The sequence below is a fragment of the Staurois parvus genome, unplaced genomic scaffold, assembly GCF_062004578.1.
Source record: "Staurois parvus isolate SC_StPar_1 unplaced genomic scaffold, SC_StPar_1.0 ptg000053l, whole genome shotgun sequence".
Classification (NCBI taxonomy): domain Eukaryota; kingdom Metazoa; phylum Chordata; class Amphibia; order Anura; family Ranidae; genus Staurois; species Staurois parvus.
Genome location: NW_028317849.1, coordinates 1,284,618 through 1,297,925, shown reverse-complemented (window position 1 = coordinate 1,297,925; position 13,308 = coordinate 1,284,618). Strand labels below are relative to the sequence as shown.

Below are 13,308 nucleotides of genomic sequence, written 5' to 3'. Positions count from 1 at the left end.
ACGCCACGAAAATCCATTATAACATGGCTACTAAAGAATGTGAATCTTTGAAGGACCAAAAAGGAGTAATTATCAAACAGACTGGTAAGGGGAGATGGAATCGTCTTTCAGGAATATGATTACCTCAGTGAATCTCATAGCCTCCCAGTAAATAGGGCCACATATTGCAAATTGGCAAAGGACCCTATTCCAGTCTTTAAACAAGAGCCCAACCCCCCCGCCTATATTAAAGAACCAGGCCATGTTAGATATTTTGAAGAACTACACATGGCAAGAGGACTACATTTGGGTATCACTTGATGTCTCGAATACATCGATTCCCTGTGAGTTCAATCTTAATGCCCTCCAACATTTTTTTTTTTTTTTACCAGAGACAAGTGCCTCAACAGTACTCCAGACAACTTTTAGGTCCATGCTGCTTATTTTATTCTCAGAACACAATTACTTCTCTTTCCAAGATTCATTTTTTTACAGGTTACAGGCACAGATGTGGGGGCCAGCTTCGTTCCCAGCTATGCCAACATTTCTATTGGTACTGGGGAAGGGGGGGCGCTGTTTATTTGGGCCAACAATCCCTTTGCCACACATCTTGTTCAGTTGACACAGAGATGATATTTTAATTATCTGGCAAGCACCTGGCAGCATTAGGGTCAAATCCCAACCACAGCATAACCTGCCTGGAGTTTGCTTTTTCTCCCTGTGCCTGCATGGGTTTCCTCTGGTTTTCTCCCACACTCCAAAGACATGCTGGTAGTCTAATTAGCTCCTGTCTAGTATGTGTATGTATGAATGCGAGTTAGGAACCTTAGATTGCAAGCTTCTTGAAGGCAGGGACTAATGTGAATGAATATACAGCAGGCCTTGAAATTTCCACTCGGCAGAAATTAAAGTGGGGGCGAGTGTCCCCCAGAGCAGTCTTGCTGAGCAGGCTCAGAGCTCAGGCCGGATCTGTCATTGGCACTGGGAGCCGTCAGACTGCTCAACAGCTGAGCGCAGTGAAAGCAAAGAGTGTGTGCTGTGCTCTCTGCCTCCCACTGGAGTCCAGTGCCCGGTTCTGTGAATGAACAACGAAGTACTGCAACTTTTTATAGGGGGGGGTGTATGTACATGTACATGCATGTACATGTGTCTGTGCGCGCAACTTTTTATAGGGGTGTGTGTATGTACATGTGTGTATATATGTGTCTGTGTGTATGTACATGTTTCTGTACATGTGTCTGTGTGCGCATGTACGTGTGTGTGTGTGTGTGTATGTACATACATGTGTCTATGTGTACAAGTGCTTGTGCATGTGTATTTCTGTGTATGTACATGTATCTGTGTGTATGCGTGTCTGTACGTGCCTGTGTGTGTATACATGTGTCTGTCTGTATGTGTGTGTGTGTGTACATGTGTCTCTGTGCGTGTGTGTACATGTTTGTGTGTGTATGTATGTGTGTATGTACATGTCTGTGTGTGTGTATACAGGTGTCTGTGTGGGTTTGTTGGTGGCGAGTAACTCTTAAGGCCTGGCTAGTAGCTCAGGACTTGAAATTGTAAGCCCTATACAGTATATGTAAAACACTGAGTAAATTCACGGCACTAAGTACCTGTAATAAAATTGAATAAAATAAAATTACACATTTATCACACATACTGCAACAGCAACCAATTGGCATTCATTTCGCTTCTGTCATCAATAGTCATTAGTATTCCTTGACTTGGAAATATATCATGAAGATTCTGGAAAAATCCTAAGCAAAATTCATCAGTGTACTGTGGGCAACTCCTAGTTACACGCATCCCATATGGTAAATTCTGTAGGTTATGGCATATTTGCTCCACACATTTGCACACAGCCCAATCTTACTTTCCTCGATTTTACATCTTTACACTCAAGCTGAGCACTTGGGGGTTTTTTTTGTTGGTTACTTTTGCATTCATTGAGAAATGCAAAGTGTTCTTTGAATTTGGCCCTTTCTGAGCAAGCGATCTCCTGTGCTCACTGAACAGCAGGGCTACTGGTTGGCACAGAACCCAGAAGTTAGCGGCTATTGCTGCAGCAACGGTGCCTACTACAGTGGTTTCCAGCTTCATTGTGGATCGGACAGGTATAATACAGGTATGATGCATGCTTACTTACACTGGTCTAAATGGACTGGTGTAACTGTAGAAAAATAGCCTAACTTAAACTTCAGCTTTAAGGCTACATTCACACTGAGCTGAGTGTTTTTCAAGCATTTCTGAGCTTTTTTTTTTTTTTTCACAGCAGATTTGCAAATATTATAGTTTTTTCAGGCGTTTTTCATTTAGGCATTTTTGCTTTAGCCAACAAAAATAGCTGCTGTTTGAGCTGAAAATGCTTGAAAAAAGAATGTTCATTCCCACTGTTTAGGCATTTCCATTCAAATCTATGGGGACAAAACGCTCAGATCTGCCACTTTTGTGAGTGACAGGCGTTTTGCTACAGGCAACAAAACGCTCAAGTGTGAACAGGGGCCCATTGGAAATAATGGGATTTTACTTGTTGAGCGTTTTTTCTAAGCGTCGAGCTGAAAAACGCTCAAGTGTGAACAGGGTCACATTTTATAGTGAGATTTAGTGTTCAGGGGCCTGGTGCAAAAATCATGAAGGTCCCCTCTGACCTGAGCCTGAGGCCCTTCCCTTCAAGCCTGGGGCCTTTTACTCCCATTGTGGGGCCCTTTATTTCCTTAAATTAGAATCCCCCCTTACATCAGAGTTCCCATCATTCCCAGAGCCCCCATTACATCAGAGTTTCTCTTTACAGAACATCAGAGTCCGCAGGGTTTGCCTGACATTGCAAGAGGGAACTGTACGGACCCTGATGTAAATGGAAACTCAGCATACCTTAATGTAAAGGGGAACTCTACGAACCCTTATGTAAGGGACAATGTTGCGGACTCTGGTGTAAGAGGTTCTCTGGTCCCCAGAACCCCCCAGTTTACAGAGTTCCTCCTTACCTCAGTTTCTGCTTGCACTGTAAGGGTGAACTCTGCTGACTCTGATGTAAGGGGGAATGCTGGGAACTCTGATGTAAGGGGGGCTCTGGTGACCAAAGAACCTCTTACATCAGAGCTCCCCTTAACAGAATCTGCAGAGTGAAAACACTAAGGTAATGGGGATCGGTGATGTACGAGGGGAGTGAGGACACTGATATAGGGGGGACCCTTACATAAAAAAAAAAAAAAAAAAAAAAAAAAGGTGTTCTAGCATGACCCATTGGTGTTTACGTTATACACAGAGTCAATCAATTTTATGAAAAAAAATATATACCAGTTGGACAGTATCTGTGACTTCGCAGAAACTGTTCAAGTGATGAGGACTTTGAGGAACAGACAGGCCTCCTAAGAGACAGGTTCCTTAGACAAAGGTTATACTAAGAAGTCTCTAAAGAAAGCATACCAGAAAGTCAAATCTAGCCCACATGAACTTCTGTTATTCCAAGGTGAACAAGAAGAAAAAAATGAGTAAGATTTATTGTACAGTTTAACAAAGCGAGGACATAAGGGTGATACTGTGCAGACACAGGCACCTATACTTACAGATGATATCAGGCATTTTGTGAATGACCTTCACCGTCTTACATTTAGACGTGGATGAACAGTGAGAGACTCCTTGGTGCTAAGCCACTGACAGGATCCATGTGAATCACATCCAAAAGGGACTTTTAGATATGTCCGTTGTTCCTTCTGTAGATTTATGCGTGTAGTAAATGGCGCAACAACATTAGGCTATGTCAAGTTTACCCCTAAACATTTTGCAAACTCTGAAACTACAGGTGTTGTATATCTACTTACTTGTGATTGTGATACCTTTTACAGTGGGGCAAAAAAGTATTTAGTCAGCCACCAATTGTTCTCCCACTTAAAAAGATGAGAGGCCTATAATTGGCATCATAGAAAGACCTCAACTATGAGAGACAAAATGAGAAAAAAAATCCAGACAATCACATTGGCTGATTTGGAAAGAATTTATTTGCAAATTATGGTGGAAAATAAGTATTTGGTCACCTACAAACAAGCAAGATTTCTGGCTCTCACAGACCTGTACCTTCTTCTTTAAGAGGCTCCTCTGTCCTGCACTCATTACCTGTATCAATGGAACCTGTTTGAACTTGGTATCAGTATAAAAGACACCTGTCCACAACCTCAAACAGTCACACTCCAAACTCCACTATGGTGAAGACCAAAGAGCTGTCGAAGGACACCAGAAACAAAATTGTAGACCTGCACCAGGCTGGGAAGACTGAATCTGCAATAGGAAAGCAGCTTGGTGTGAACAAATCAACTGTGGGAGCAATAATTAGAAAATGGAAGACATACAAGACCACTGATAATCTCCCTCGATCTGGGGCTCCATGCAAGGTCTCACCCCGTGGGGTCAAAATGATCACAAGAACGGTGAGCAAAAATCCCAGGACCACACGGGGGGACCTAGTGAATGACCTGCAGAGAGCTGGGACCAACGTAACAAAGGCTACCATCAGTAACACACTACGCTGCCAGGGACTCAGATCCTGCAGTGCCAGACGTGTCCCCCTGCTTAAGCCAGTACATGTCTGGGCCCGTCTGAAGTTTGCTAGAGAGCATTTGGATGATCCAGAAGAGGATTGGGAGAATGTCATATGGTCAGATGAAACCAAAATAGAACTGTTTGGTAGAAACACAACTCATCGTGTTTGGAGAAGAGAGAATGCTGAGTTGCATCCAAACATGGGGGTGGCAATATCATGCTTTGGGGCTGTTTCTCCGCAAAGGGACCAGGATGACTGATCCATGTACAGGACAGAATGAATTGGGCCATGTATTGTGAGATTTTGAGTGCAAACCTCCTTCCATCAGCAAGGGCATTGAAGATGAAACGTGGCTGGGTCTTCCAACATGACAATGATCCCAAACATACCACCTGGGCAACGAAGGAGTGGCTTCGTAAGAAGCATTTCAAGGTCCTGGAGTGGCCTAGCCAGTCTCCAGATCTCAACCCCATAGAAAACCTTTGGAGGGAGTTGAAAGTCCGCGTTGCCCAGCGACAGCCCCAAAACATCACTGGTCTAGAGGAGATCTGCATGGAGGAATGGGCCAACATACCAGCAACAGTGTGTGCCAACCTTGTGAAGACTTACAGGAAAGGTTTGACCTCTGTCATTGACAACAAAGGATATATAACAAAGTATTGAGATGCACGTTTGATATTGACCAAATACTTCTTTTCCACCATAATTTGCAAATAAATTCTTTCCAAATCAGCCAATGTGATTGTCTGTATTTTTCTTCTCATTTTGTCTCTCATAGTTGAGGTCTACCTATGATGCCAATTACAGGCCTCGCTCATCTTTTTAAGTGGGAGAACTTGCACAATTGGTGGCTGACTAAATACTTTTTTGCCCCACTGTATATGGGTAAAACCCATAGGATGTTTTGGCAGCGTTTTAAAGGATCATGTGGCTGACATTAAGGGTTGCAATTTGGAGAGCCCGACTGGGAGACACTGCTGACAAACATGCATACAAATTGGACTCACTACAGTTTCGTGCACTGGCCAGGATATACCCCCATGTACGTGGGGGTGAATTTGACCAACATAAACTACAAGTTCAGGCCAGGTGGATTCATAAGTTGTGTGCAACTTGTTCACCTAGCTTCAATGATTCCAACAGTTTTCCCCTTATACAGACATTTTTATTTAAACTTTTCTTTTTCCCTTTGTTTTCTCCTGTTTTGCTTTGTTCTATGCTATCCCTGATTCATGTTTTTTTGGGGGTTTTTCTGTATAGGTGTATGTTTATTTTTTTATTGTCTGTTCTAGAACGTCTTCTGTATTATAGGAAGGGTATCTCGCATCAGCTGTCCCCATTGGTTGTAGTCCTGCACTGTTCACTTCTTTTTTGGATCTGGCTTCCCTTGTCTTGCTGTGTTTGCGTCCCAGTGTGGACCGCATTTATGGGCCGCTAAAGCGTGCCTTGACAATACTTCTAGCATGGCCCACGCTGTACTTAGTGGTCCAGCATCTGGGCACATGGGGGCCACAGCGTTTCCATTTTATGGAGGACACTGTCCTATCTTGGACGGAGAGGGCAGTTCTTTTTTGTTTTCCACCAATGGGTAGAGGACCTCCCCAACCCTTTGGGCAGACCTCAATGTTGCATTGGAGGAAGCACGGTTATGGGTTGTCTAGACTATTTAGTGGGTAGTTTTAGTTAGGCTCTTATTACCCATAGCAATGTGTACAACAACTGGGATCTATGATGCTGAAATGATATTGACTGTATCAGTAGGTCTTTGTTTAATTATAGGGTACTTCTGTCCTTTTTAAGTCTAATTTGGCCTGAGAATAATGAGGGCTTTGTGTTTCTTGGATTACTTGGATTGCTTTTGGATAATATCAATTTAGACTACTCTTACCAGTTTATGTAGTGAATGGATTGACTTAAGCTTCGATCCTGGTGAATTCAGTGGTTGCCTTTTGTAAATAGCAGACAATACAGCTGGGTCCATTTAATTTACATCTATGGTCGTGCTCTCCTCAGTGACATACAGTTGCAAGAAAAAGTATGTGAACCCCTTGGGATTACGTGGAGTTTTGCATGAACTGGGCATAAAATGTGCTCTGAACGTCATCTAAGTCACAACAATAGAAGAACACAGTCTGCTGAACATAGTACTACACAAACATTGGATGTTGCCATGGTTTAATTGCACATAACATGTAAACATTCACAGTGCAGGGAGGAAAAAGTATGTGAACCTTTGGACGTAACTGGTTGACCCTCCTTTGGCAGCAATAACCTCAACCAAACGTTTCCTGTAGTTGCAGATCAGACCTGCACAACGATCTGGAGTAATTTTGGACCACTCCTCTTCACAAAACTGTTTCAGTGTAGCAATATTCTTGGGATGTCTGGTGTGAATCGCTCTCTTAAGGTCATGCCACAGCATTTCAATCGGGTTGAGGTCAGGACTCTGACTGGGCAACTCCAGAAGGCGTATTCTGTGCTGCTGCAGCCATTGTTTTGTTGAATTACTTGTATGCTTTGGGTCATTGTCCTGTTGCATCACCCATTCTCTGCGGAGCTTCAGTTGGCGGACAGATGGTCGTACGTTTTCCTGCAAAATGTCTTGATAAACTCTGAAATTCATTTTCCCATCAATGACAACAAACCGTCCAGGCCCTGAGGCAGCAAAGCAGCCCCAAACCATGATGCTCCCTCCGCCATGTTTTACAGTGGGGATGAGGTTTTGATGTTGGTGTGCTGTGCCTTTTTTTCTCCACACATAGTGCTGTGTGTTCTTCCCAAACAACTCAATCTTGGTTTCATCTGTCCACAGTATATTTTGCCAGTAGTGCTGTGGAACATCCAGGTGCTCTTTTGCAAACTTCAAACGTGCTGCAATATTCTTTTTGGACAGCAATAGCTTCCTCCGTGGTGTCCTCCCATGTACTCCATTCTTGTTTAATGTTTTCATTATTGTAGATGTGTCAACAATAATGTTAGCATGTGCCAGAGATTTCTGTAGGTCTTTAGCTGACACTCTGGGATTCTTCTTTACCTCATGCAGCATTCTGCGCTGTGCTCTTGCAGTCATTTTTACAGGACGACCACGCCTACGGAGAGTAGCAACAGTGCTAAACTTTCTCCATTTGTGGACAGTCTGTCTTACCGTGGACACATGAACATCAAGGCTTTTGGAGATACTTTTGTAATCCTTTCCAGCTTCATGCAAGTCAACAATTCTTGATCGTAGGTCTTCTGAGAGCTCTTTTCTGCGAGGCATGGTTCACATCAGACAGTGCTTCTTGAAACCAGTAAACCCAAAACAGGTGTGTGTTTTTTAAGGGCAGGACAGCTGTCAGCAACACATCCAATATCATCACACTGATTGGAGTCAAGGTTGGCTCACTCCTGGCTCCAATAAGCTCTGGGAGAAGTCATTAAGCTAGGGCCTCACATACTTTTTCCTCCCTGCACTGTGAATGTTTACATGTTACGTGCAATTAAACCATGGCAACATTTAATGTTTGTGTAATATTATGTTCAGCAGACTGTGTTCTTCTATTGTTGTGACTTAGATGACGTTCAGAGCACATTTTATGCCCAATTCATGCAAAACTCCACGTAATCCCAAGGGGTTCACATACTTTTTCTTGCAACTGTAGCATATCTGGGGTGAGTTATCTAGAAAGCACTATATGCCATTAATGTCTCAGTGTTTATTTGTTATATGCCTGAATACTGATATCTGGCACTATGATTTATTATGTGGCCTATTTATTTATAAGTGCTCTGGCTTTTCATCACCCTAGACGGGCAACGACCGTGTGGACTGGCCTGCCTCTTCTCCCATTGAAGGTTCTTTATATGCCTCCCCACATCCTGGAAAGATATGACAGCTCTTGCTATTCATGTTCTTTTATGTAAGTGATTTATCTGTCACATATGTTGTGACATCCCTAGGGGATAGTTTCTTTCTCTCGAAGTTAAGTGTTGTGTTTTATATGTGGTTTAATATTGTGGATATACACCTATGCAATGTACTTATTTATCCTTTCAATTTTAGATCAAAGACGATTCATGTTGGATATCGGTCATTTACAAATATAAAGTCCTAAAGGAGCAGTTGGCTTTTAATCCTTTTCTTCTTTACATTTGTATCTTTGTACTAAATATTTGATTCTATGTACTTCTGTTTTTACATTTTGTCATAAAATTGTATATATACACATTTTTTTATTAAATTGATTGACTGTGTATAACTTAACCCCTCCAGGCTCTTTAAGAGGTTTCAGATGCTGGGAAGCGGGATGAGGTTCCTGATCAAGTGACCGTCGTGATTGGCTGTCACAGTGGTTACAATTGGAAAGCTCCTGACCGCAAGTAGATATTATTGGGAGCTTTCCATTAACCGTTGGTAACACGAACGGTGCACGCTCTCAGTACATTTTTATCTCTAGGTACACATATATGTATACGGCCTCTCGGCGGTAAGGCCCACCAGCCGTGAGGCCGCATATATGCACACGACCGGTGGGAAGGAGTTAATTACCAGTGGTTCACCCTAGAACATCCAATGTTTTCTTTTTTTGTTCTTCATTTGGGATGGTGACCCACCGATACATGGCTGTCAAGTCAAATAGGGGTTGACCTCCACTGTTCTCTAGTCAGCCCCACACATTTTGTTACTAGTAATGGACATTTGTATCATTTTCCCCCCTTACCTTATTGTCTCCACTCACTCCTTACATCCCTCATAGAGTGACTAACTGACTGCCTGCCCTACAGATCCTGTGTGGCCTAGAGCTGTCACACACTGACCTCCAGTAACTGCATGCATGCTTTGGTCCTCCTCTCCCCTGCGTCCTCTCCTTGCGCATTTGACCAGAGGCTCGATTAATATAATTTGCCAAGTTTGGCTTGGGTGGGGGATTGGAGACGGTCCACTAGTCTGCTAGAGTGCGGAAGGAGGGGGAGTGAGGGGAAAGAAAGCTCAGGGACAAGTGTATTTTCAACAGGCACTTTTCTGCTGTTTACAGACAGCAGAAAAGTGCCTTCTTTTACTGGAAACACTGATTGCCCGCCCTCCCCCCCCTACAGTAGAGGAACACCAGGTCCTGGTCGAAAGTGCGACCCAGTTAGGTATTATGGTCAATTTAACTATGAAAGATTAGAGGTCATACATGCTTGGGAACATAATTGAATATTTGTTTTTGGCACTGGAAGTTTCATACCAAAATCTAACCAACAGATTGGGACTTTATCTGACTGAATATGAAGAATGATAATCTTCCTAACTGAGCTAACTTAACATATACAACAACTAACAAAGGATGAAGTCCATTAACATTTCTAAAGCTTAAAATTCTTTTAGAAATTAAGTCCTTACCTCAGACCTGATTTCACACTCCACTGTCCAATCCTCAGGAGCTGATAACAAAGTGACCACACATTAATTTGACAGAAATAGTAAGCAATATTTTTATCATTAAGTTGGTATAAAATGCAACCTTAAAATTTCTCAAATATTTATTGTTTCCCCTTGTATACAAACATACAAAATTCAGCTTCACTTTGGTGTAAACTACGCATTTAAAAGGAAAGGGCAATTTAGGAGGCTAGGATTTCATTTTACACTTCCTTTTCATATATAATATGGAATACATTTTAGAGCTTGATTTCCTAACGTTGACAGGGCAGTGAAGTGAAATATCCTGGACCCGATTTCCTGCAGAAAAAAAAAAAAAAGTGGTTGTGTGTGTATAATAAAATTGTGTATAATGAGCTCTGTTTCAGCAGAGCAGCATCCTGTCATATAGAACACATTCTGATTCAGCCAGAATCCAGGTGAATTTTTGTGCTTACCTAGGTATTATGGTAGGAAATCCAGTGGCGTTGCTATGGGAGTGCAGCCCACACATGGGTGACACCCACCAGAGGGTTGACACCATAAAGTATAAAGCAATTTTGCTGTGGAGCCCTCCCTTCCGCCAGTGAAGAAGTGACTTAGGCTGGGACAGGGAAAAGGTGAGCCGTCAAGCGTGTTTTCCCCACTCACCCCCCCCTTCCGCCTGTCAGAGCTTGAGAAGAGAGAGTGGCCCTCATCAGCTTCACTGCCTGCTCGGTTTCCTTCCCCATTGGCCACAACAGAGCTCCAATCAAAAGAGACTAGGGAAGCATCATGGGACATGTAGTGCCTAAAGATTAGGGCCCTAATGTTGTCCACAAGGAGCAGACTACAGCCCCAACATGCACTATGGGAGGAGGGGGGAGCCTGGAGCTACAGGAGACAGGAAAGAGGACTACAGCCCCAACATGAACTCTGTTGGGCGGGAAGAGAGAGCCTAGAGCCCCTAGAACCACCAGAGAGAGACACACGGGCTGCCCAGCACCACCAGAGAGAGACGCACGGGCTGCCCAGCACCACCAGAGAGAGACACACACGGGCTGCCCAGCACCACCAGAGAGAGACACACACGGGCTGCCCAGCACCACCAGAGAGAGACACACACGGGCTGCCCAGCACCACCAGAGAGAGACACACGGGCTGCCCAGCACCACCAGAGAGAGACACACGGGCTGCCCAGCACCACCAGAGAGAGACACACGGGCTGCCCAGCACCACCAGAGAGAGACACACGGGCTGCCCAGCACCACCAGAGAGAGACACACGGGCTGCCCAGCACCACCAGAGAGAGACACACGGGCTGCCCAGCACCACCAGAGAGAGACACACGGGCTGCCCAGCACCACCAGAGAGAGACACACGGGCTGCCCAGCACCACCAGAGAGACACACGGGCTGCCCAGCACCACCAGAGAGACACACGCTGCCCAGCACAACTAGAAAAACAGACTGATCCACTGACTGTCTGATTTCCTGCAGAAGAAAAGTGATTGCATAGTAAAATTGTGTATAATGAGCTGCGTTTCAGCAGGGCAGCTTCCTGTCAGATGGCACACAATCTGATTCAGCATTAATTAATCCAGGTCAATTTTTGTGCTTAACTAGGTATTACGGTAGAAAATCCAGTGGTGTAGCTATAAGGGTGCAGCCCACACCTAGGTGACACCAGCCAGAGGGGTGACACCATCAAGTATGAAGCAGTTGCGCTGTGGAGCACCCCCTTCCGCCATTGTAGCGGTGACAGCGGGTTCTTCCCCCACCCCCACCACTCAGTCTGCCAGAGAACTCAGGTGCAGTGCTGTGACAGGGGAAAGGCGAGCCATCAAGTGTTTCCCCCACTCACCCCCCTTCCTCCTGTCAGAGCGGGCTAAGAGAGAGCGGCTCACATCAGCTTCACCACCTGCTCTGTTTCCATTGGCCACAGCAGAGATCCAATCAGAAGAGACTAGGGGAGCATCATGGGACATGTAGTCCCTAAAGATTAGGGGCCCTATTGTTATCCACAGGGAGCAGACTATAGCCCCAACATGAACTCTGTTGGGCAGGGAGAGAGAGCCTGGAGCCCGGGAAAAAGCTGAGGGGGTGAGTGCTACAGGAGACGGGAAAAAGAAAGAGGACTTTGCTGGGAAAGCCAGAGAGAGAGCCGCGCTGCCCAGCACCGTGAGAGAGAGAGTCACCCTGCCTAGAACCATGAGAGAGCCATTCTGCCCTGCACAAGAGAGCCAGGCTGCCCCACATAACGAGAGAGATCCACGCTGCCCAGCACGAGAGAACCACGCTGCCCAGCACAGAGAGAGAGAGAGAGAGAGAGAGAGAGAGAGAGAGAGAGAGAGAGAGACAGACAGACAGACAGACAGACAGACAGACAGACAGACAGACAGACACACAGACACGCTTCCCCCCACTCACCCCCCCTTCCTCCTGTCAGAGGTCCAATCAGAAGAGACTAGGGGAGTATCATGGGACATGTAGTCCCTAAAGATTAGGGGCCCTATTGCTGTCCACAGGGAACAGACTACAGCCCCAACATGCACTATGGGAGGAGGGGGGAGCCTGGAGCTACAGGAGACAGGAAAGAGGACTGTACTGAGGAAGCCAAAGAGAGCCACACTGCCCAGCACCATAAGAGAGAGAGAAAGAGCCACGCTGCCCAGCACCACGAGAGAACCAAGAGAGGGCCACGCTGCCTGGCACAACAAAAGAAAGAGCCATGCTGCCCAGCACCATGACAGAGAGAGAAAGCGAGCCATGCTGCCCAGCACCACGAGAGAGAAAGCGAGCCATGCTGCCCAGCACCACGAGAGAGAAAGCGAGCCATGCTGCCCAGCACCACGAGAGAGAAAGCGAGCCATGCTGCCCAGCACCACTAGAGAACTGAGCCACTGCCAGGGTACAGATGTGCTGCACTATTGACCAAAGTCGCTCCGGGCAACCCAGAGTGCGTGAATATCCAGCTAGAGGGTTGCAGTTTCACTGGGTCTGGTGAGAGGGCCTTTTAGCCATTATCCATTTCTGCTCCTAGGGACTGAATCATTAGGAACTGCCTAACCTGCTATCTTATAGCCCTAATACTGTCTGCAGGCCTTATTGATGGCCGTAGCACACACCAATGAGCTACAACATTGGGCTGAAATTGCTGCTCAAAGCCCTCCTGTGATGTCACATACGCTGCGTGTGCCTATGTCCCGAAAACATGCAACACCTACGCATTCCCCGCAGACTGAACACAGTCATACACATCACAGCAAGGAAAAGCGGCCAGAATGTCTAGAGATACTTCCTGCAGCCAGACACCAGCAAGTAAAACCTCTTCACAAACTGGCTCAGCTAGCAGAGTCAGACATGCACTATACTGCCCTCTAGATGCACCTGAAAAAGAGACAGGCAACTTCCATCTTTTAAAAACACCATCT

The 13,308-nt window shown here is 45.3% G+C and overlaps 1 protein-coding gene across 1 annotated transcript in view; it reads right to left on the bottom strand.

The window, feature by feature from the left end:
* LOC149470062 (mesoderm induction early response protein 2-like) overlaps positions 1–13,308 on the bottom strand; it is a 90,663-nt gene that overhangs the window by 32,653 nt on the left and 44,702 nt on the right. Inside the window, exon 5 of the mRNA XM_089667663.1 lies at positions 9,879–9,919. Coding sequence (XP_089523789.1) covers positions 9,879–9,919 — 41 coding nt within the window. The remainder of the gene's footprint in view (positions 1–9,878; positions 9,920–13,308) is intronic.